At 35.7% G+C, this 22,085-nt stretch overlaps 1 protein-coding gene across 1 annotated transcript in view; it reads left to right on the top strand.

Annotated features, from left to right (window-relative positions):
* IL1RAPL1 (interleukin 1 receptor accessory protein like 1) overlaps window positions 1–22,085 on the top strand; it is a 603,506-nt gene that overhangs the window by 310,730 nt on the left and 270,691 nt on the right. Inside the window, exon 6 of the mRNA XM_046672892.1 lies at window positions 8,396–8,470. Within this exon, the coding sequence (XP_046528848.1) occupies window positions 8,396–8,470 (75 nt within the window). The remainder of the gene's footprint in view (window positions 1–8,395; window positions 8,471–22,085) is intronic.

The following is a 22,085-nucleotide window of genomic DNA, read 5'->3' as shown; positions in this document are numbered from 1 at the left end:
TCAGCATTTTGTATATGTTATTGTTTGTAATAGGCTTTTGTTTTGGTATTTTTTTCTTTTCTTTTGACGATATGAGTGGTGTGCAATGCAACTAAGAACACATTTGCAGTTTGTTCCTGCTTTGCTGAAAAGAAAATTCTTGAAATGACTAACCTCCGTTTGTTGCCAAGTAACTCTTGGCTATGCACGGATAGCAAAAGTAATATAACAGCATTCGCAGCATAATTAGATTTGAATAGCAAGTTTTATTTAAAGAGTGCCTGATCTTATTGCTCATAGGCATGCTTTTCTTTCTTGGGTTTTTTTTCTTTTGGTAGTAATCACGTTTTTAATGACTTGAGATAGACTTTCATTTTATGAAACAAATAGAAAACTGCCATAGGAACTCTTTAGTAAGCTTTTAGACATTGTTGAAGCTGCTTAAAATCCTTTTAGGTAGGACGTTATTATTTGTTAAATAATTGTTTTTATAAAATGACTTCTGCGAAAAAGATAATTCCCAACAGTGTTACTTGGATGAATGATAACAATTAATCTCAACAGGAAAAAGTGATGATGATGTAGGCAAGGAAGTTATAGCTGCTCCATTTGTTGAATAAGTGAATGAATGGAAGTTTAGAGTTCTGTCCTTTTACTGCGCCAGAATAGAGAAAACAAAATGCTTTCCTTCCAGTCTGCTTTCCAGATATATTTCTTGGGAAGGAAGGAAATATGAAATGAAAGGAGAGATGGACAGGGAGGGAGGGAGAGGAGAAAAAAGACAGAAAGGAAATGAGGGAAAGGAAGATAGGAGGGAGGGTAAACAGAGAGAAGGGAGGGAAGAAAGGAAGGGAGACAGGCTAATTATTTGGAGGTATATTTCTTTAATCAGTAATGCTGTTAAATATCACAGTCAACCTGTAATTCAACACACAATATTTATATTACTATGATATTGAAATTTCTATAGAAGTTAGCCTAGATTCATAGAATCTCAAAGGAACCTGTCTCTTAGTGCAACCTTATCATTGACAGAGGTCAAGAAAGTTAACGCAATTGCACAAGGTGAATATATCAATTTTTGAAAAATCTGCTATTATTGTCCCATAAGAAGCTGACCGCCAATGAAGTTTAATTCATCTGGAAGAATGTAGTAATGTAGTAATAGTAGAACTGTTTGTTGAATTTATGTTTCCACATTTTATGCAAAAATGATGTTACTTTTGTTATAAAATGTAATTCTAAAGGACATTGCTAATATTTTATACACTTGATACAAAAATTTTAAATTTTTAGTTCATATTCATAAATCTTGAATTTCAACAGGGAACATGCTTACTAAGGGTCATTTTCTATTTGGTAAAAGTTTTAATGGGATTTCTAGAATGCTGACTTTTTTTTGGTCCACTATCATAACGAGAGCTTCAAATTGTATGTCATCATCAAGTCCTGGTATCATTAATGGGTTCTGCTTATGAGAGCCAATGACAGATATAAACGTCCCTTCTAATTTTAAAAAACGCAGTGTCAGACTTATTCAGATTCTACAGTAAAAGCTTCACTATTGTCAAATACAGGTTAGTCCTAATCAAGTCCGTTGAATTCACACAGACTATTCCATCTCTCTGTTTCCAAATTCTATCAAAATATTATTTCCCCCTAGTCTGCCCCATACCATCAGAAACTCCAGGCAAAACAAGGTGTCTAGTAGAAACCACACTGGAAATCACAAATGTTGAAAAGCAGTCTACAGAAGTGGAAAGCGTGTGACCATAAAATCAGGTGATGTGGGTTCCAATCTTTGCTTCTCTTCTCACTGGCTATTCATTTTGGCTGAAGTTTCTAGATCTTTTCATTGTAGCAAACTGATGGTCAAATGAAATAAGGTAACTACACACCCCAAAATATAATACAAGTGTTAATTTTTCCTACACATATGCATATATGCTTATTTGAAATCTTATATTTATGTTCTTGTGTCTTAAAATCCTTAAATTTATGCTGAGAGTTCCAGCTAACATCATGTCAATTTTACAGTTTGTGAATGAAATTAAGCATAGTGTGCTATGTTGACTTTTCATGATAAATTGAGACATTACATGGGCTACTTTGTTTTTAATCCCTGGCTAGCTCCCTTGAATACTTATTGTCACTTACCAAAAATAAAATATTTTTAGGCTACCTTCTTTTGGTAAATATATGTTCAGTGATTACAAACAACTTCCATATTAAGTGAAGTATAATAGTATTAGGAAGGTTTTGCTGTAAAATAATTCTGTAATATTTCAACAGCTAAATGTTTTAGAATACATTAGAATTATTTCTGCAGTACTGGAATGCTTCTGCTATTCTGCATTGCATGGTTTATTCTATGTCTTTAGAGAAGAACTTCTTAACATTTAGTTGTTTGGGTGGCAGCAAGAGACCTTAGTCGTGGTCATTCTTCCTATGGGGGTTTGGAAGGAGGAAGAGAAGGTTACTCATTCTTTATATAGACTCCCAATTAATTCTCCTCACTTTGGCCTCCCATCTCTCCCCTGCACCCTGTCATACATGGCCTTTCTGGGTACTAAGCCTACACAGAATTTCATGTACCCTCATGGCTTCCTTCGTGGCTGCAGTCCATTCTATGATAGCCCAGAATGTAACGTCCTCCATCATTTCATCAATCTCCATGTTTCCAATAGCTTTCTGTCTACCGTAAAATTGAAGTCTCTTGTTCAATTCAGGCTTGAAATATAGGTAATAAAACCACTTTTCATATATGGTTATCATAGGGCATGTTTTTCTCAACCTCAGCTCTATTGTTATCTGGGACCGGATCATTCTTGTGGGGGGCTTTCCAGTGCATTGTAGGAAGTTAGACAGCATCCCTTATCAAGTAGCACCCCCCACCAGTTCTGACAACCTCAGTTGAGAACTGCTGTGAGAGCTATACCAGTGAGTAATTTTGCAAGATTCTGTATCATGAAGAATGTAAATATCTTCTATATTGAAGTACGATATAAGTAAACCAATCCAATATAATCTGGAAGGCCATTAAATTACATTACACTACACTTTGGAAATATAATGTCTTATTATGATATTCCAAGCCAAGCAGAGAATTAAAAATTTTCTGACTTTCAATAGTAACATGGTGCCTTTCGTCTGTTCCACAATTTTCCTTTAATAAGCATTTCCAAGTAGCCTGGGATTTATCATTTTTATTTCTTGAAGACATTTTATCTACTAATAGAATAAGAAAAAAAAATGATATGCTATGATAATTTTTGCTTACTTTCTCATTGCTAGGGAAGAGATACTTTCCCTCACAGGACATATAATTTCTTGGAATTGACTGTTGTCCCTAGGAGCTAATTGGTGACCGTTAATTTTTCCTTGCCTGTCAACAGAAGTGAAAACAGTAGTTGGCATGCTCACCTACTTGATTATAGCTATTACATCAATCAGAATCCTTTTCCTAGGATTCGTCATGATTTCTCTAGATAATTATATATTGTTTCATTTTCCTCACCATTTTATTTGGCTTTAGCCCTGACTGCACACAAATTTATTTAAAATGGTTGAAATCAGTCATGCAATCAGTTAGAATTCATTCCCAGAACATTTATGCAAAATCTACTGCAGCAATTGTTTCAAAAGTAAAATTCAAAAATATTAAACCGCTTTTATATATTCAGTCTACCCACACTCTCTTTTGTTTGCCCTCTGTATTTTTCTCAGCTCATGTGGTTAGAGTCAGGGTGTAGTGGGTGACTGAATGTGTTCTGGAATCAGCCATACGTCAGGGTGTGGCAACCAGGGCTGCAGATAATGGAAGCTTGAGCTTAAGAGACAACTTCAGAAGGTGGCAAATGAATAGAGACCCTGAACCCCTACATTAGCTCCATTGTAATTAACTTTTCATTTAATATTCTTGAGTGATTTATTTTAAAAAACAATTATTCAATAAATAGAATCTTTTCATTCTTTATATTACCTGGCAGATTTATCAAGATATTGGAAAGTGATTAAATATAAATTCCATCACTCCTATATTAGAACAGTACTTCATAATAAATATTTTTAAAATAAGGAAAAACTAAATTAAACACCATGATTTTGAATTTGCCAATTGAATATGTTCTACATATCATTGGACAGAAGGAGTACTGGAGAATTGTTCTTAATATCTTAGCTGAGAATGGCCCTGATTCTATTAGTCAGGAATAAGTTCGGGCATATATTTTTTTATTATGTATGACATTAAAGCAAAAGATAGTAGAGGTTAGCCAAAGTTTATCTCATGATAAATGATTATGGCATTAGCCTGAAATATGAAACTTTTTAAGCCATTTTCTCAGTCCTCTGGGGGACCAGAAGAGAAGATGAGTTGTGAATCAGTGGCTCAGTTTTTCAAAATATAAATCAGTGATCAATAGCAAAATTCTCTAGTGTCTATGGATACAGGGAGGTGACTGAATTGATTCATAAAAACTTATCTCTTGATTCCTACTATCCCATAAAACTACCCCTCTTATACTGCCCCCCCATATCATTAAATGGCACTGCCATTTGTGCATTTGCTTAAGCCCATAACTGGGTACCCCCCCAAACTTCTAGATTTTCATTTACATTCCACATCAGGTCCTTCAGTCAATTTTGTTAGTTCTACCTACCAAATAAATACTTAAAGGAAAAAATCCTCCCATTTACACCACCAGCACCAATGTACCATCACCTTTCGGTAGACTGCTTCAATCCCCTCCTTACTGGGCTTCCTGCCTCCACTCTGTCTTACTGTCTCCACACTAGTCCATCCTCCCAGACTTGAGCACCAAGGTGCCAGAGTGATACTTCTGGCATATAAATGCTACCAGGGGCTCTCTCCAAAATTCTCCAGGGCATTCTTATTATGTTTGGAATAAAACCCAAGTCTTTTCCGTGTTCTACAAGGCCCTGCCTGAATTGGCTGTCTCTGAACTCATTGCCACTCTTTCCTTATGTCAATATAGCTATGATGACCTGTGCTAGTCTTCAAACATGCTAAGTGCACTCCCATCTCAGGGCCTTTGCACTTGCTCTTCTCTCTGCCTGCTGTAATCTTCTTCCAAGTATTCACATGGCTGGTTTCTTCCCTTCACAGAGATATGTTTCAAATGATCTTCAGAGCAAACTTTCCTGCCCTTCCTCTCTAAAATAGCACCTGCATTAGCCTCTTTCTCTTTAGCTGCTTTATTTTTTTATATTACTTATAACCACCTGATATTATATTGTGCATGTCTTCATTTACATGGATATTTTCCTTCTCCCTCTCTGGAAGGCAAGCTCCATGAGAGCAGGAATTTTGTCTGCCTGGCTCACTATTATACTCTCTAGTAACTAGAGAAGTGCCTGGCAAAGAGGAGATATCTTAAAAATATTCGTTGAATAAATGAATGAGCGTATTTGTTTTATTTGCATTTAAAGCAACACTTATCAAACTATTTGGATAAAATGTTAAGTATTTCGATAAAATGTTAAACTAGCCAAATGATTGATTTTCCTGAATACGTGCATTTTGACAGATATGTTAAGAGTTACGTCCTTGGGAGTATTTGCTCTTTCTCTTTGACATGACTCTTAGGTCAAGGTAATCTTGTATATGGTGTTAGTTTGTTCATAAACTGCTCTCACAGCACTTCTCTGCTCAATTGCCTTGCCACTCCTCTCTCTCTCAGGCTTCTAAGGCTCTGTGACTCTGTCATGAGTCACCATAATTGTTTGCAGCAGAAAGGAGAAATTTTGCCAATCCCAGTGCATTAGAGATAAGTGAAAAATAAAGTAGCCCTTTTCCCCCAAATGGCTTCACCTAGTACATGTTGATATTTTCTCCTGTACGTTCATTTTTTTCTCCCAAGGAACATGAGACTGTGTCTACTTTCTATAGCCCTCACAAGCTCTATGCTCCACTATTAGAAACTAATGTTAAAACATTTCAGGCCAAAGAAAGCAGAACTGAAATCCCCTTCTGAGTCATTGGTAATCCGCATTCCCTTGACTTGCTAGGAAAATAGGCAGTTGTTTGTCAACTCATTTAAGTTAAAAAAAGTCACAGACAAAACAAACAAACAAACAAAAAACCCCTTGTAAAATGGAGCATGCTGGTGGGATTGCCACAAAGCATGTTTTATTTTCAGCTGCATAAATCTGTGAATATTATTTTGTGACCAGATTTAGTTGGTAGATTTAAATAGAGTCATAAAGAAATTACCTCTGAGTATAGCACTCATCACGATGCATCATATATATGCTCTCATCTCATACATTCTTATGCATGATTCCATGTCTTATTGATGTTTTTATTTGTAACATAGTACTTATTATCTGTAGGCACTTCGTAAATGCTCTTGTAGTGAATTATGGAGTTATATAATAATTATTTATCTAGATTGTAAGCCCTATGAGAGTTAAAAGCTGTGTTTTGTTTACCTTTGAGTCCTTCACAATCCCAGTACATTGCTTGCATATCTAAAAGTCTTCAAAATATTTTTGTTGAATTGCATTCTTGAAGATAGATCAGTTCTCCTGCTGTGGAAACTAGCGGGGGAAATAGTAATTATTCTTAAAATCAGGATCTAAATGCCTTTTGAGCCCTTAGCTAAACATTCAGTTCATTATTTCACAAACAATAATATTTTTCTTATTGGGCTATATAGAATGCTAAATGCTGTTGTCCTAAACTTTGATGGGTATCATTAGAACAGACCTATTTTCCATGTACTATATCCAGGCACTTAATCTGTTATCCTATTTAATTCTCATACCAAGCCATAAGGGAAAACTATTTATGTCACATTTATATATAAGGAGACTGAGACTCAGAGACTAAATAACTTCTCCAACTTGCCAAACCAACAAGGCAGAGTCAGGAATTATTAGGCCCATATCTCCCTGAAGGCTAAGTGTACGATCTTTCTTACTCTACCATAATGCTTCTAAGAAACAAAGCAGAGAAGGTATTACTTAAAATAGATTTTGAAAATTGTCTATGGTTTTGAAAGAACAGATTTTGTGGTAAGATGATTATAGATATCCAAGAAGTATTGAGTATTCTCAATAGTATTTTAGGGACTAAAATTACATTTTAGAAGAGTGACCAGTCAACAGAGAAAGGTACGCTCATCCTAAATATCTATCTCACATTTTTCTCCTCTTTAAGAACATTAGAAAATGTCAAGAATACTGGCCTCATTACCCTGGTCTGTTCTCACTTTTGTTTTTGGCAGACAGGATCCTATTTTTCACTGTTCCATAACCCAAGTGTACATGGAATGGGGAAAAGAGGGAGAGACTGCATCCCTTCATGATTAGTTAGGGAACCTTAACATACGTAAAGAATCAATCCTGTACACAGCTTCATGTATGCTGACTTCTAGATGTTTCTCTAACTGGCAGCTGGTAAGCAAAACAAATGTCCTTAAAATTCTGCTTCTACTCTGCAAAACATTTCTGTCAATTGGGACATATTAATAACTCTGTAACAGGGGCCGGCCTAGTGGCACAGTGGTTAAGTGCGCACGTTCCGCTTCCATGGCCTGGGGTTCGCCAGTTCTGATCCCGGATCCAGAAATGGCACCACTTGGCAACCCATGCTGTGGTATGCAATGGGAAACCTGTCTTCAAGATGCTTGATAGTAAACTCTTAGATCTGTAGGCTGATAATTGATAAATTGATGATAGTACAGAGCAGAAATGTATGGAAGCTTAAAAATCCAAGAGTATATATGCAAATTAACAATAAGTACTATAAAATGTAATGGATAATAGTAACGAGGGGTTTTGACTAAATGGAAAGTATCATTTAAAAATATTATCTTGGATACTTATATGCATGTTTGAATGCGCAGTTTGTGCTCATTCAATGCCACATTGCTATCCCATTTATAGAAATGTGTATAAGAAATACTTAATCTAATTATTAAGTTATGGGTTTCGAGGCAATGTGATCCAGGGTATGGAAACTAGGAATGGGATTAAGAAGAATGTGAGTACATTATGCAAAAAAAATCGTTGGAATCTGTGATACATATATCATGTGTAGCTTTAATTAACACAGAGAAAATGTAGGGTACCTTTTAAAAAGGAAAAGAAGGTGCAAATTGAAAATATCTGGTGAAGCATAGTCACACGTTCTTAAGGACTGACCAATCCTGATTCTGTACTTCCACAGCCTCATGTGACTGTCAATTTAGAAGTATTATGTTTGACTCCTATAATCTAATAGCTTTTCAGCTCGCCTAAAGGTACTACCTGCAATATGTAAGTCATTACTTGGTGGAATGCTTTGACACACTACTCTGAGAATGAAAAATATTTGAGAAAACAAACTATATTCTATCCTTCAGTCCGTGCAGCATAACTATAAGTCTGTATTATTATTATTGTTTTTCAGCCCCTCTGACTGATAAGCCACCCAAGCTTTTGTATCCTGTGGAAAGTAAACTGACGATTCAGGAGACTCAGCTGGGTGAGTAATTCCTTAATTTTAGTGAATACGCTTTTCTCAATACATTCTGCCAGTCAATAAGTCTAGACTGTAACCTGATGTAGTATTCTGAGCTAAGCCCATGTGTATTTCAAGGGAGCAAAATTAGAAAATACTAGCTAACATGGCCCATTCCACCCCCTGGACTTCCTGCATTAGGACCACGCTGGACATATGGATGTAAAAACTCATGTGTTATTTAGTTATTGGGAAATGAGACAGACTGAAGGATTTACTGATGCTATTATATTGTCATTTGATAAGGATGGAATTGGTTTTAAAACAGGCAATATGGAACTATTTGACATCCATTAATACATTAAAATACAATTTCTGAAAATTGAGGGGGAAGATGCAGATTCATTAAAATAAATGTCACCATTATAGTTAAAAATCATTTTTATTTAATCAAATATAATGGACATTATGCTGGCTAAGTTATGGATAATATGTTAATAAAATATGAGCAAGTGGCTTTTGGTTAAAGGACTAATAGGTTTGGGACATAAGAACATGGACAGAATATGCTTTGATAAAAATATCCAGTTGTCCACAAATCAGAATTCTAACATACTTATCTTAAAGTCTATAATTTCTGAGTCTAATTTATCTATATTCAGTTTTACCAAATTATGTAAAATTCCTCCTTCTTAATTATAAATATATATAGCACATTCGGTTATATTCTTCTCACTTTTATTTTTATTTGAAATATAGTGCACATTTATATATTATAAACTTCAGTAGAAAATTCTTTGTTTTTAGTAGTTTGATATAAGAGTGTCAAAAGTATGATTTTAACCATAATTTGTATTTGTTAAGGATTTTTTCTTGCATTCACCGTTTGAGAGTAAAACTGCATTTACTGTATACAACTAAAAAAGAATCAATAGCACATGCCTTAAGTTACCAGTGTTATTATTGTTCCTGAAGTGAGAAGTTGGATTAAAATTGTAAATCTGTTTCAAAATGAAGATTACAGATGTGATAATCTTTACTAATAGTATATCCAAACTTATAGTGCAGAACAATATGATGATAGCTGTGCAATCTGTAAAATTATTGTAGTCAATGAATTTGTAATATTGGAAATACTTATATTTACTAATTTTGAGGCATGAACATATATGCAGGGTTTATACAAGTCAGGATATTAATATGCTTCTTTGATGCTAAACCCAGGCCTTTGGATTAATGCCATATACATGCAAGTGGTATTATAACATGGAAGTGGTCATTATTTTGAGATGGAAGGCTACAAGCAACATTAAAGCTATGCTATATATGAAACAAACACCAAGTAAACTGGAGACGTCAACCTGGGATTTGGATTCTTTTCAACAACTTTTGTTTTGTTTTATTTTCTGATTCCAGTTCTTAGTGTATAGAAAAAGTCATTTGCTAGTTAGAGAAATTTACCTTAATCTTTGAATTTTTGAGCAACAGTTGATTTGAAATAACTACCTTGCTAATGTTGTTACTACAATATGCAATAGTATTGGAGTAGGTGAATGGCTGATTGCAAAAGATAAGTGAAAATAGGAAAAATATTAAAAACAAACAACAAAAAAGAATCAAGACACCTAAAATATATTTGTTTTCTATAATATGTACTTCGATTTTTCACCTCCTTGGGGATTTAGTTTTTGCCCTTTCCAGACTTGAAAACGCTACCAATTTCAACAAGCTCAAAATGGGATATAAAATCCTAAAAAAGGGGGACTGAGTGAAGAGTCATGGAGTGGGAATAGTGATGAGGACCAGGATCAGTGATGAGGAGCCTGTAAGTGGCACCTACTCTTATGAGAAGGTGAGACTCTCCAACAGAGTTTCATTGGCCAAGAGCTCAGGTATCTGAATCAACATTGTCCTAAATTGAGAGTTGACCACAAAGGATAATAACTCCTACATAAATTACGTTATAAGAACAATCATCAGAAATTATGCAAAGCTGAGTAGATACATGTCTGGTGACCTAACTTGAACATCGTAGCTAAGTTATGCACACACCAATCTGGCCTTGGTAACTGTAAATCCATCAGTTCTCCAGTTTTTCTGAAAATATATAAAACTCAATAATAATGACTTAGATAAAATCATAAAATGTATGGATTTGTCTTCATCTCCAAATTCTCCTTTCTCTGCCATTTGCTGGCCATGCCTACCTTTCCCCTTCCACATCCCATATGTCTTCCTTTTCTTCTAATTCTTTCATCTTCTCAAAACTAGAAAAATTCTGATAACGATCATTTAAACTGTTTCAGTGTAGAAAGCGAAAGTCAAACTACTTAGGAAAAAATAATATAACAGTAACTAAATTCATATAAAATATGTAAATGGTGGGTTTGAATTTCAATCAATATGTGATCCTAACCTACCATTCACATTGGAAGTGGTATCTCTGTGTTACTTCTAAATGTGATAAAAAGAACCTTGTCCCTTTTAAGTAACTTTCAGGCATCAGCAAATATATGGACAGCACTTTCTTGGGCAAAAGGCCCAGAAATCACACTGTACAATTCTGAAGGTCAATCCAGGAGGTGAGTCTTACTTAGTTCTTTCAGGCAGCTGTAGTCAAGGGAATCAAAAGACAGACACCATTGTCTTGCTGAGCTTGAGCCCTGAGGATGTCAATCAGAGATGTGTCCTTCTCGTTATGGCCAGAAGCCCTTTTTCAGAACCTTCCAAAACAGAGGATGGTATATTCCATCATTACTAGTCTTTCAAGGAGTAGAAATCCATCCCACCTAGTGAGACATTATACCTTACAATTTTGAATTTACTGAAAATTATCATTAATTACTCATCTAAGCATGGGTATCACTTTATTTAAATTTTGGTTTTTCCTTTAAAAATTAATTATACAGTTGGTAGAAATTTGGGGAAAATACAGAAAAGATTCTTGTCTCTTACACTTTACATTGTAAAAACATTCTTCTCCTGTTAAATATTCTTAGAAAATACAATTTTTTGTGTGTGTGGAAGGAAGACTGGCCCTGAGCTAACATCTGTTGCCAACATTCCTCTTCTTCCTTGAGGGATATTGTCCCTGAGCTAACATCTGTGCCAGTCTTCCTCTGTTTTGTATGTGGGGCACTGCCACCACAGAATGGCTTGATGAGCAGTGTGTAGGTCCACGCCTGGGATCCAAACCTGCAAACCCCAGGCCACCGAAGCAGAGCACGCTAACTTCACTACACCACTGGGCTGGCCCCAGAAAATAGAGTTTTAATGGCTTCATGATATCTATATGAATGTCCTATAGTTTCATATACATTGCTGTAAATTTTGATTTTTCCAAATTCCATTATCATAAATAATGAAGTGATGATCTTTACTGTATATTTTCCCTGACTTTATAATTATTTCAGGAGGACAGATTCCTAAAAGGAAAAACACTGGATGAAAGGAAATAATTTTTTTAAAGTTTCTTGCTACATATTTTCAGAATTCTTACAAGAGAAGTTGTAAAAACTCTCACCAGAAATGTATGATGAGTATAATAACTTTTTAATCTTTGATAAAATTAATAAATTGATCTTTGTAGTATAGAGTTCTTGAAGGAAAAATCACTTTCCTTTGATTCATAATCACTTCTTCCTCCTCCCTCTTACTTCTTTCTCTCTCTTCAACCATTGAGTACAAGTGGCCTCTCTTTTTTCTGGGGGTTATCCACATTTGGAGGGTTTCAAATAAATCTAATCTATTTAAATAAATGTCTATGGTTGACGAAAAATAGAAACCTAATTGACTCTATAGGTCTCTATCCATTTTCTTCTCTTGCTTTCCTAACGTTCAACTGAGAGCTTCCCCTGGATTCTGTTTCTTAATAAAGTGCACAGTAATTTTGTTTGGCACTCTGGGCACAGGGAATGTCAATAAATAGTAATTGATAATAAGGTGTACATACAACAAAGGGCACACATCTCCAAATTTTTTGCAAGAGAAAATAATGAGACTGAACTGAATAAGCTGCCCCATAGTGCTCTTATTTTTCTTTAATATTTACTGTCATTTAAGTTTGTTAAAAAGGAAACACTTACATATCTGAGAGAGTAACAAGGATTTACCAGATGTTAACATGTAGAGGAAACTGGTTGATGACAATATTGAAACCTCAAATTTTTAAACATCTGTTCTGGCAAAGAGACACACATACAGGCATACCTCGTTTTATTGAGCTTTGCTTTATTGCACTTGCAGATACTGCATTTTGTTTTTTTTTTTACATATGGAAGGCAACACTGAAAACAATTATATTTCTGGCAACACTACAATCGAGCATTTATTGGTGCAGTTTTTCCAAGCAGCATTTGCTTACTTCATGTCCCTGTGTCAGATTTTGGTAATTCTTGTAATATTTCAAACTTTTCCTTATTATTATACTTGTTATTGTAATCTGCGATCAGTAATATTTTTTTTAAGATTTTATTTTTCCTTTTTCTCCCCAAAGCCCCCCAGTACATAGTTGTGTATTTTTAGTTGTGGGGCCTTCTAGTTGTAGCATGTGGGATGCCACCTCAGCATGGCTTGATGAGTGGTGCCATGTCTGTGCCCAGGATGCAAACTGGCGAAACTCTGGGCTGCCAAAGCAGAGCATGTGAACTCAACCACTCGGCCACAGGGCTGGCCCCCTGCGATCAGTAATCTTGATGTTACTATTGTAATTGTTTTGGGACTCCCCGAACCGTACCCATATAAGACAGTGAACTTAATCGATAAACGTTGTATACGTTCTGACTGCTCCACTGACGGGCCATTCCCCTGCCTCTCTCCTTCTCCTCGGGCCTACCAATTCCCTGAAATACAACAATATGGAAATTAGGCCAATTAATAACCCTGCAATGGCCTCTGAGTGTTCAACTGAAAGGAAGAGTCACACATCTCTCACTTTAAATCAAAAGCTAGAAATGATTAAGCTCAGTGAGGAAGGCATGTCCCAGGCCGAGATAAGACAAAAGCTAGGCCTCTTTTGCCAAACAGCCAACTTGTGAGTACAAAGGAAAAGTTCTTGAAGGAAATTAAAAGCTACTCCAGTGAACCCAGGAGTGATAAGAAAGCACAACAGCCTTATTGCTGATGTGGAGAAAGTTTTAGTGGTCTGGATAGAAGATCAAAGCAGCCACAACGTTCCCTTAAGCCAAAGCCTAATCCAGAGCAAGGCCCTACGTCTCTTCAGTTCTGTGAAGGCTGAGAGAGGTGAGGAAGCTGCAGAAGAAAAGTTTGAAGCTAGCAGAGGTTGGTTCTGAGGTTTAAGGAAAGAAGCCCTCTCTATAACATAAAAGTGCAGGGTGAAGCAGCAAGTGCTGATGTAGAAGCTGAAGCAAGTTATCCAGAAGATCTAACTAAGATAATTAATAAAGGTGACCACACTAAACAACAGATTTTCAGTGTAGACAAAACAGCCTTATATTGGAAGAAGATGCCATCTAGGACTTTCATAGCTAGAGAGGAGAAGTCAGTGCCTGGCTTCAAAGATTCAAAGGACAGGCTGACTGTCTTGTTAGGGGCTAGTGCAGCTGGTGACTTTAAGTTGAAGCCAATGCTCATTTACCATTCCAAAAATCCTAAGGACCTTAAGAATTATGCTAAATCTACTCTGCCTGTGCTCTATAAATGGAACAACAAAGCCTAGATGATAGCACATCTGTTGACAACATGGTTTATTGAGTATTTTAAGCCTGCTGTTGGGACCCACTGCTCAGGTAAAAAGATTCCTTTCAAAATATTATAGTTCATTGATGATGCACCTGGTCACCCACAAGCTCTGATGGAGATGTACAATGAGATGAATGTTGTTTTCATGCCTGCTAACACAACATCCATTCTGTAGCCCATGAAATCAAGGTTTCATTTCAACTTTCAAGTCTTTCGTGATTCATGGAAAGAGATCAAAATATCAACATTAACAAGAGTTTGAAAGAAGTTGATTCCAACCCTCATGAATGATTTTGAGGGGTTCAAGACTTCAGTGGAGGAAGTAACTGCAGATGTAGTGGAAAGAGCAAGAGAACTAGAATTAGAAGTGGAGCCTGAAGATGTGACTGAATTGATGCAATATCATGATAAATCTTTAAGGAATAAGGAGTTGCTTCTTATGGATGGGCAAAGAAAATGATTTCTTGAGATGGATTCTACTTCTGGTGAAGATGCTATGAAGATTGTTGAAATGACAACAAAGGACTTAGAATATTACATAAACCTAGTTGAAAAAGCAGTGGCAGGGTTTTAGAGGATTGACTCCAAATTTGAAAGAAGTTCTACTGTGGGTAAAACGCTATCAAACAGCATTGCATGCTACAGAGAAATCTTTTGTGAAAGGAAGAGTCAATAGATGTGGCAGACTTCATCATTGTCTTATGTTGAGAAATTTCCACAGCCACTCCCACCTTCAGCACCTATCCCTCTGATCAGTCAGCAGCCATCAGCAAAGAGATTACAATTTCTGAAGACTCAGATGATGGTTAGCATTTATTAGCAATAAAGTATCTTTTAAGTTATGCACATTGTTTTTTAGACATAATGCTGTTACACACTCACTAGACTACAGTATAGTGTAAACATAACTTTTATATGCACTAGGAAGCCAAAAAATTCATGTGACTCCGCTATTGTGATATTCACTTTATTGCAGTGGTCTGGAACCAAACCTGCAATATCTCTGAGGTATGCTTGTATATGTAACTTTATCCAATTTAACTGTGGGCTAACTAAAGTAAAATATAATGCTAGAACTTAACTAGCACACCTTGCCCTATTATACCATACTACAGTTTGCAGAATTTTAAAGTTCAAGTAGGCTGAGGGGAAAATGTCCATGCATTATGTAGAGAGCCTGATTGATATTTTTACAGGAAAACTCCTTGTCATGAAAATTGTATGTTTAATTTACTGTGTTGCTAAAATAATTAGTTATTGAAACATACTCTACCTTAATACTTTATATGTTCTAGAGCTGTGTGTATAAATATATTGTGCATGGAATGCATTTTATAACAAATATGCTAGTTGAATTTTTAATCCAAGGAGACCCCAGAGAGGATTATTTTATGGAGTGAAAAATAGCCTCTAACATTTGCTGTCTAGGTCTATATTTTTATAGCTGTTATTTTCCTGAAACAAAACACCTTTTCTGAATAGTTACTACTCCATCTTACTAAAATTGGGAAGCCTCTTTTTGTCCATTCTTGGGTAGAGAAATACTTAATTTCAATACCCTAGAAACAAGCGATTCTGGTGTTAAATTTGATACCTAATTCTGCAAGTGGCAAAGAATACTGTTGATGCTACAAAACCGTTTGTTGCTGAGTTGTGCAAGTGATGCAAATATGACCTTCCTTTCCAGAGGTAGGGAAGTCTGTGTTGTCTCGGTTTTTCCATCCACAATTACTCTTTCAGTTGTCAGTTGTCGTGAGCAAATATAATGCCATTGACTTTGGTTTTACTGCACCATAGGGATTGTACAAGACATATTTTCTCTGACAAACTCGTATAAAAACCCATAAAACTTCCCTTTCACTCTGGATAAAAGCATTCGTATCCAAAGTCCAAGTTTTAGATGAAAAATGATGTACTTGTTGCCCACTTAAGAGAGACATGTAGATCAGCATAGTTCTACTGCCTGAAATAAAGCTTCTGAGACATAAATTAGAGCTTCTGGACAAATAGGCACCATAATTAAAGCATGTGAAGACAAATACAGACTGGTATTATAATTATTTAAACTGATGGTGTTCAGTTCTACTCAATCCAAATTTATTGTGCCGTGATAAATGAAAGTAATAAGTCTTGACAGCTGTAGTAGTCTGATATGTTACTTTTGAAATAAAAAATGCCTTAAAATTGTCATTCTAAACTGAAGAGGAACGTTTTTCGTATTAGTATTTAGTTAACATTTCACATCCTTAAACAAATGATAAATCAATAAATGGAAGATAGTATTAGTATTCTTACATCATTATATGACCTAACTTTATATGAATCTCACAGATTCTCAAAATCAAAGTCTTTGTTTAGTGATAGGCAGGAGGAATAGGTTGGAAAAAATGCAACTTTACATATCTGCTTTTAAAGTTGCTGTCTAAGTGGAAGTCGAACTTCCTTCGTTAAATGCTCAAGGCCTAGTGCTAGGACCGGCTCGCAACTCAGAGAAACATGGAGATGGGGATTAGAACAGCTCCAAAGGGCCATTGATATTTGAGGGTTTGGAAGCCAGTTGAAACACTTGTTAAAATGCCTTAAAAACTAGAATAGAGACTATGTAAGTGAGTCTGCTTGTTCTTACTCTGGAAAAGGACCAGAAGGGAGAGAGGTGGGAAGAAAAAAATGGTCCAAGAAACAGTGTTGTCACAAAACCCATGCAGAGAGTCCTTTGAAACTCCCTACTCCTAGTCTAGTTATGGTCTTGTTTGTTGGACACCGACACAAATCATGCAGATTGTTCTTTTGCTACAGCTCTAAGAGTACTATCTTATTTGTTGTTAGCCAGCTAAGAAACTAGATTTGTGTAACTCTTCACAATTCTAGATTTAGGAACATCATGAAGTGGAGTGAAGACTTGACATCAAGTCAACTCTTTCTCTTTAACTGATGAGAAAACAGAGAGCAAAAATGGCTACATATTTTTATATCACATAATTTACAAAAACAAACATCGTCGTCATCATCATTTTCTTCTTCTTCCTCTTCTTTTATTATTTTGGTTATAATAAAGAGGCAGCATATGACAGTGGTTCAAGGTTCAGATCATTCTGTCAGACAGACCTAGGTGACAGTCCAGTTCTGTCACTTACTACTGCTGTATCCTTGAACAAACAGCCTTCATTTTTCTTCTTTTTTTTTTTTCTGCTTTATCTCCCCAAATCCTCCCTGGTACATAGTTGTATGTCTTAGTTGCAGATCCTTCTAGTTGTGGCATATGGAACGCCACCTCAACGTGGCCTGACAAGCGGTGCCATGTCCGCCGCGCCCAGGATCCGAACCCTGGGCCGCCGCAGCGGAGCGTGCGAACTTAACCACTCGGCCACGGGACCGGCCCCAGCCTTCACTTTTCTAATCAATAAAAAAGACACTATGATAACACCTACCTCTATGGAGTTAACTGGGTATTTAATGAGATAATGCATGTAAAGATTAGTACATTTCCTGGTACAAATTAAGTAGTCAATACATGCTTGCTGCTGGTAATTGGGATATTTTAATGCTATATATAGGATGCTGTATATAGAAGATTCCTGAAATCCATTTTGAATGTCAATGATTGTTTGATCATGCTTACATTTTTACTAAAACGTCATACTGTGGTAGCATACCTGAGCGTCGTTACAGATTAGATAATATTTTAGAAAATTAATCTCCATCTATATGCATAGTAATGTGTATAGACAGAAATTGTTATGCATATGCATACTATATACATACTAAACTTTTCTAGTTAAATGAGACTTTATCTTAAAGAAATTATTGATTTTAGATTACTTATTTGACAAGTCTATCCAAATGCATACAGTAAGTACATAGTTATAACAGAAGAAAATGATTCCCATCCTTTAAAAAAAATGAACGTGTGGGGCCGGCCCAGTGGCACAGCAGTTAAGTTCTCATGTTCTGCTTTGGCAGCCCAGGGTTTGCTGGTTCAGATCCCGGGTGCAGACCTACGCACTGCTTATCAAGCTATGCTGTGGCAGGCATCCCACATATAAAGTAGAGGAAGATGGTCACAGATGTTAGCTCAGGGCCAGTCTTCCTCAGCAAAAAGAGGAGGATTGGCAGCAGATGTTAGCTCAGGGCTAGGCTAATCTTCCTCAAAACAACAAAAAAAATGAACATGTAATGGACAGTATGCCACGTGAATTTATAAATGACCACCAAGAAGAAAGTAAGAATGAAAAAAGGTATTTTTCTAAAGAAATTCAGATATAATATTTTTTAAGACAGGGACATGAGGATGATTTTACAAAACAAAGCATCAAACCATTATGCCTGTCAAGTTCCTCCTGAAGGTTTTGGTGATAGTGATATTCATTTTATAGAAAAACACTACTTTTCCTCTGACAAGCACTGTTATCACAAAGCTTTCTCAGTCGTTCTTAATGATTGAAGTTTACTAGCATAGAAAAATGCAGTGAGTATCCTTTGTTAACAAGAACTCCTTCTGAATTTGCAAAGTAAATGCCAATTTATCAGAAATAAACCTATCAAAGGACATTATGGTGTAGAATATGGAAAGAGGTTTCAGGATAAGAGTATGCACCACATGACTGATGTTCATTAAAATAGAAACTATAAAAAGACCCACATCATTTAAAATTTGAATATAAAGAGAGATGTTCTTCCATAAATTTCCTCTTGAATTTTGGCTAAATAACTGAGCATGCCTAAATTATATGCAGACTCTTCATGAAAGATAACTTGTGCTTGAATACAATTATGAAAATAGGATGCCAGTATTTTATGGTTTAATGTTAAAACACTTAGCATTTCAGTCATACCTTACTCCAGCAACTTACTATCTTCCTCCAGATTTGTGGGTAAATTGAATCATCATAATTTCAGAGAATTTTCCCTTCATTTTTGATTGATCTTTAATTAGTAGTGGCTTAACATGTCAGTTTTAAGAGGCTGTGTCCCCTAGTCTCTCTTAAGCAGCTAATGATCAATGAAAGATTTATATGCACAAGGGAAATTTGCTATTTAAAGAATCTCTGTGGTGAATAATTTTATATAAGAATCCTTTTGCAATTGAATCATCACCCCTATAACTTTTCTCTGTGGTAGTACAGATTTTTACATTTTCATAAGATGTATTTCTTCAATATGAAACTGCAAATGGTATTTCTAACTAACCCAGATAAAGGATCATCCACCCATCGCTTCAATATGACTTTCTCTTGTCTGTCAGTGGAAACTGATGTCCCCATTGTGACTTTTTCCCTCCCTCCCCTGAAGAAATATCAAATTTTATTCACCAGCTTCATAATCAACAGCATTTCATTTTAATCTAATTCTTCGAAAATCAATGTGGTAGGGTAGAATATCTCATCCAATTATGACAAAACAGTTTATTTTCATAAGGGATACACTTTGAAGGCCATTATACTATCTTATCTGCCTTGATTTTGTTGTAATGTATCCTAATATAATGATTGCCCATTGTGTCATTTGTTTTTCCATAGCTATAGCTATTCTTATTTCCAAGTTTTGATGGAGCATTTTGTATTTTGATTCTTCTCAAATTTATATGGCCCTTTTCATTACATCATTCTGCTGATCCCTTCTGTGTTGATATGTAGTTAATAATGTTTTTCTTTTTAATATGAAAGTATACACAATGACATTTGATTTGTTACTTTATGAATGCCTAAACATATGCTCCAAAGTATTCCAGATAAGCCCAATGCATGGAGTATCCAGAAGGTTTTAAAACGTGCGCTTCACAGCAAACTCTCATGGAGAGGCCTCTTTTCCAGTTCACGACACACAAGCTCAATGTTACTTTCTCAGAAACACTAAAGATTTTTTAAAATTTCTATTTAAAATTTGTAAAATCTAGTTACAGTGTATATTATCTATTGAATAGTAAAAAAAAGAAAAGAAAAGCCCTAGAAAGAGTTTTTATTTTCCAAAATTCGTTTGTGTTGAAGTAAGTCTTGGGCCAGTGGTCTGGTCAGAAGATACCTCCCACTTAATGCTTAGCATTCCAAGAGAGTCAGTAATTCCCTCTCTCCTCCCACTTCCCCTCAATGGTCTTCTCTTTAAACTTACAGGCAGGCTACAGGCTTTCTCACTCTCAGAGAATTTTTGTTTGTAGTTTAATAAAAGCACAGCACCCACTTTAGACTTGCCTGCCAAAGAATTGTGTTTATAGAAACTTGGCAGCTCTTTGAGTAGGAAGAGAGCAAAGGAAAGTGCATTGCTTTTCTGGAAAAATTAAATCAAATGCATCCTGTCACATCAAGCCATCACTAGAAATACGATACTTACAACATGACAAGTTCTAGGAAAATTTGAGATTATTACCACAAATATTCAGTAAGAAGCCATTATGTGATATAGCTTAGGGAAAGTTCAGTAAAAGTATTTTTGTTTTCTCCTCTTAAAAAGAAAGTTTAGCGTTGCTGATGAACGTGTATTTCTGATTTGATAATGTCAATTATCTTGGCAACTTTAAGACTTTTAATTCATCGATTAAATTTTTTAATGTTTTCTGAATAATGTACCTAATTTTGGCTAAAATTACTTGGAATGTAATTAGACTATTATTATATATTCTGCTTATTATGTGTAGCTTGTTTATAAGTAGTATGAACATTTGCTTCAGAATTTCTGTTACATTATATTTATAAAAAGATTTATACCAAGATATCTTTCTTAGATATAAATGTAATTTGTGATCATTATTTTTTTGAAAACAAAAGCCCTTCTCAATCTCCCATGAGTAATATATTTTCACTCCAATGCTGTTTATTAGGATTTGGTACTAATTAGAGAGTGGGCATAACATTTTTATATAAATGTTAAGAGATAAATAAAATCTGTGAATTTTATGTTAGATGAATACATGAGCTATTAGCTTCAGGGGAAGTTAAGTATCACAGAGAACATCAGTTATTATATGTGAAACAAATGTTAAATCAAGAGGAAGTTCTACTGTTGACAGATTCCAGGACAGACAGGCCTTTATTTTCTTTCAGTGACTATTTACATGCATGAAATAAAATAGAGAACTGAGGCAAGTAGATAAACAATTTAGGGGGAAAGTAATCCAAAAAGGTTTATTTTTTGTCTCCAATAGATGGCTATTTCAAGCAAAAGTTAATTTGAGGGATTTTTTCTGATCCACTTCCTGTGCCTGGACAATTTCCACTTGAAGAATCACAGGTTCTGATATTTCATCGTCAGGGTTCTGATCACAAGTGACAAACCACTTAAAAGGCAGGAGCAGTGCTGGCCTCAAGGACAACTGGAATAATGCTCGGATTTCTCTCTTTTTCTTCTCTGCTTCTCTCTGCAAGTCATCGTGTTTTATAGAGGCAGAGCACGGCAGGGGGCTGGGGGAGCAGACAGGGTGAGGACAGTGCTTTGCCTAGTTCTTCTAACTGGGAGGAAAAGTGGAATTTGGAACTCTAGCTCGTGCTGGAGATTCCCTGAGGAGGAATCCTGATTGGCCTAGCTTAGGTTACAGATCTAAATTTTAAACATACTACTGTGGCATCAGAGGTGAGAAGCGTTGGCTCAGTGGCTGTTGGATCCTCTCTCTCCTGTGGTGAGGAAGCCTGTATGTTTTTGGGAATACATGAATGTGTGTCTGTGTTGAGATGGGGCTTATACCAGATGAAGGTGGGGAAAAAGCAATAGTTATTACAGAGGCTATGTTTTCATGTTCAATATTTATTTTCTTTAAAGTCCTTGGTTAATCCACATCTTATTAATTTAGCTATCATCTTTATTATGTCTCTTCATTAGCTTAGTGGGGTAAAAATTAGCCAGCCTGATGTCTTTGAGTACAGTCTTTCTCAGACTGAAAACTCTTCCTTGCCTCTTGTCTCAACCGGTACTGACACCCCTTCTGTATCTGAAGTATATTCTCAGCTCCGCC

The sequence above is a fragment of the Equus quagga genome, chromosome 10, assembly GCF_021613505.1.
Source record: "Equus quagga isolate Etosha38 chromosome 10, UCLA_HA_Equagga_1.0, whole genome shotgun sequence".
Taxonomy (NCBI): Eukaryota; Metazoa; Chordata; class Mammalia; order Perissodactyla; family Equidae; genus Equus; species Equus quagga.
Note: the sequence above shows the minus strand (reverse complement) of the source record. Positions and strands in the feature narration are given on the sequence as shown.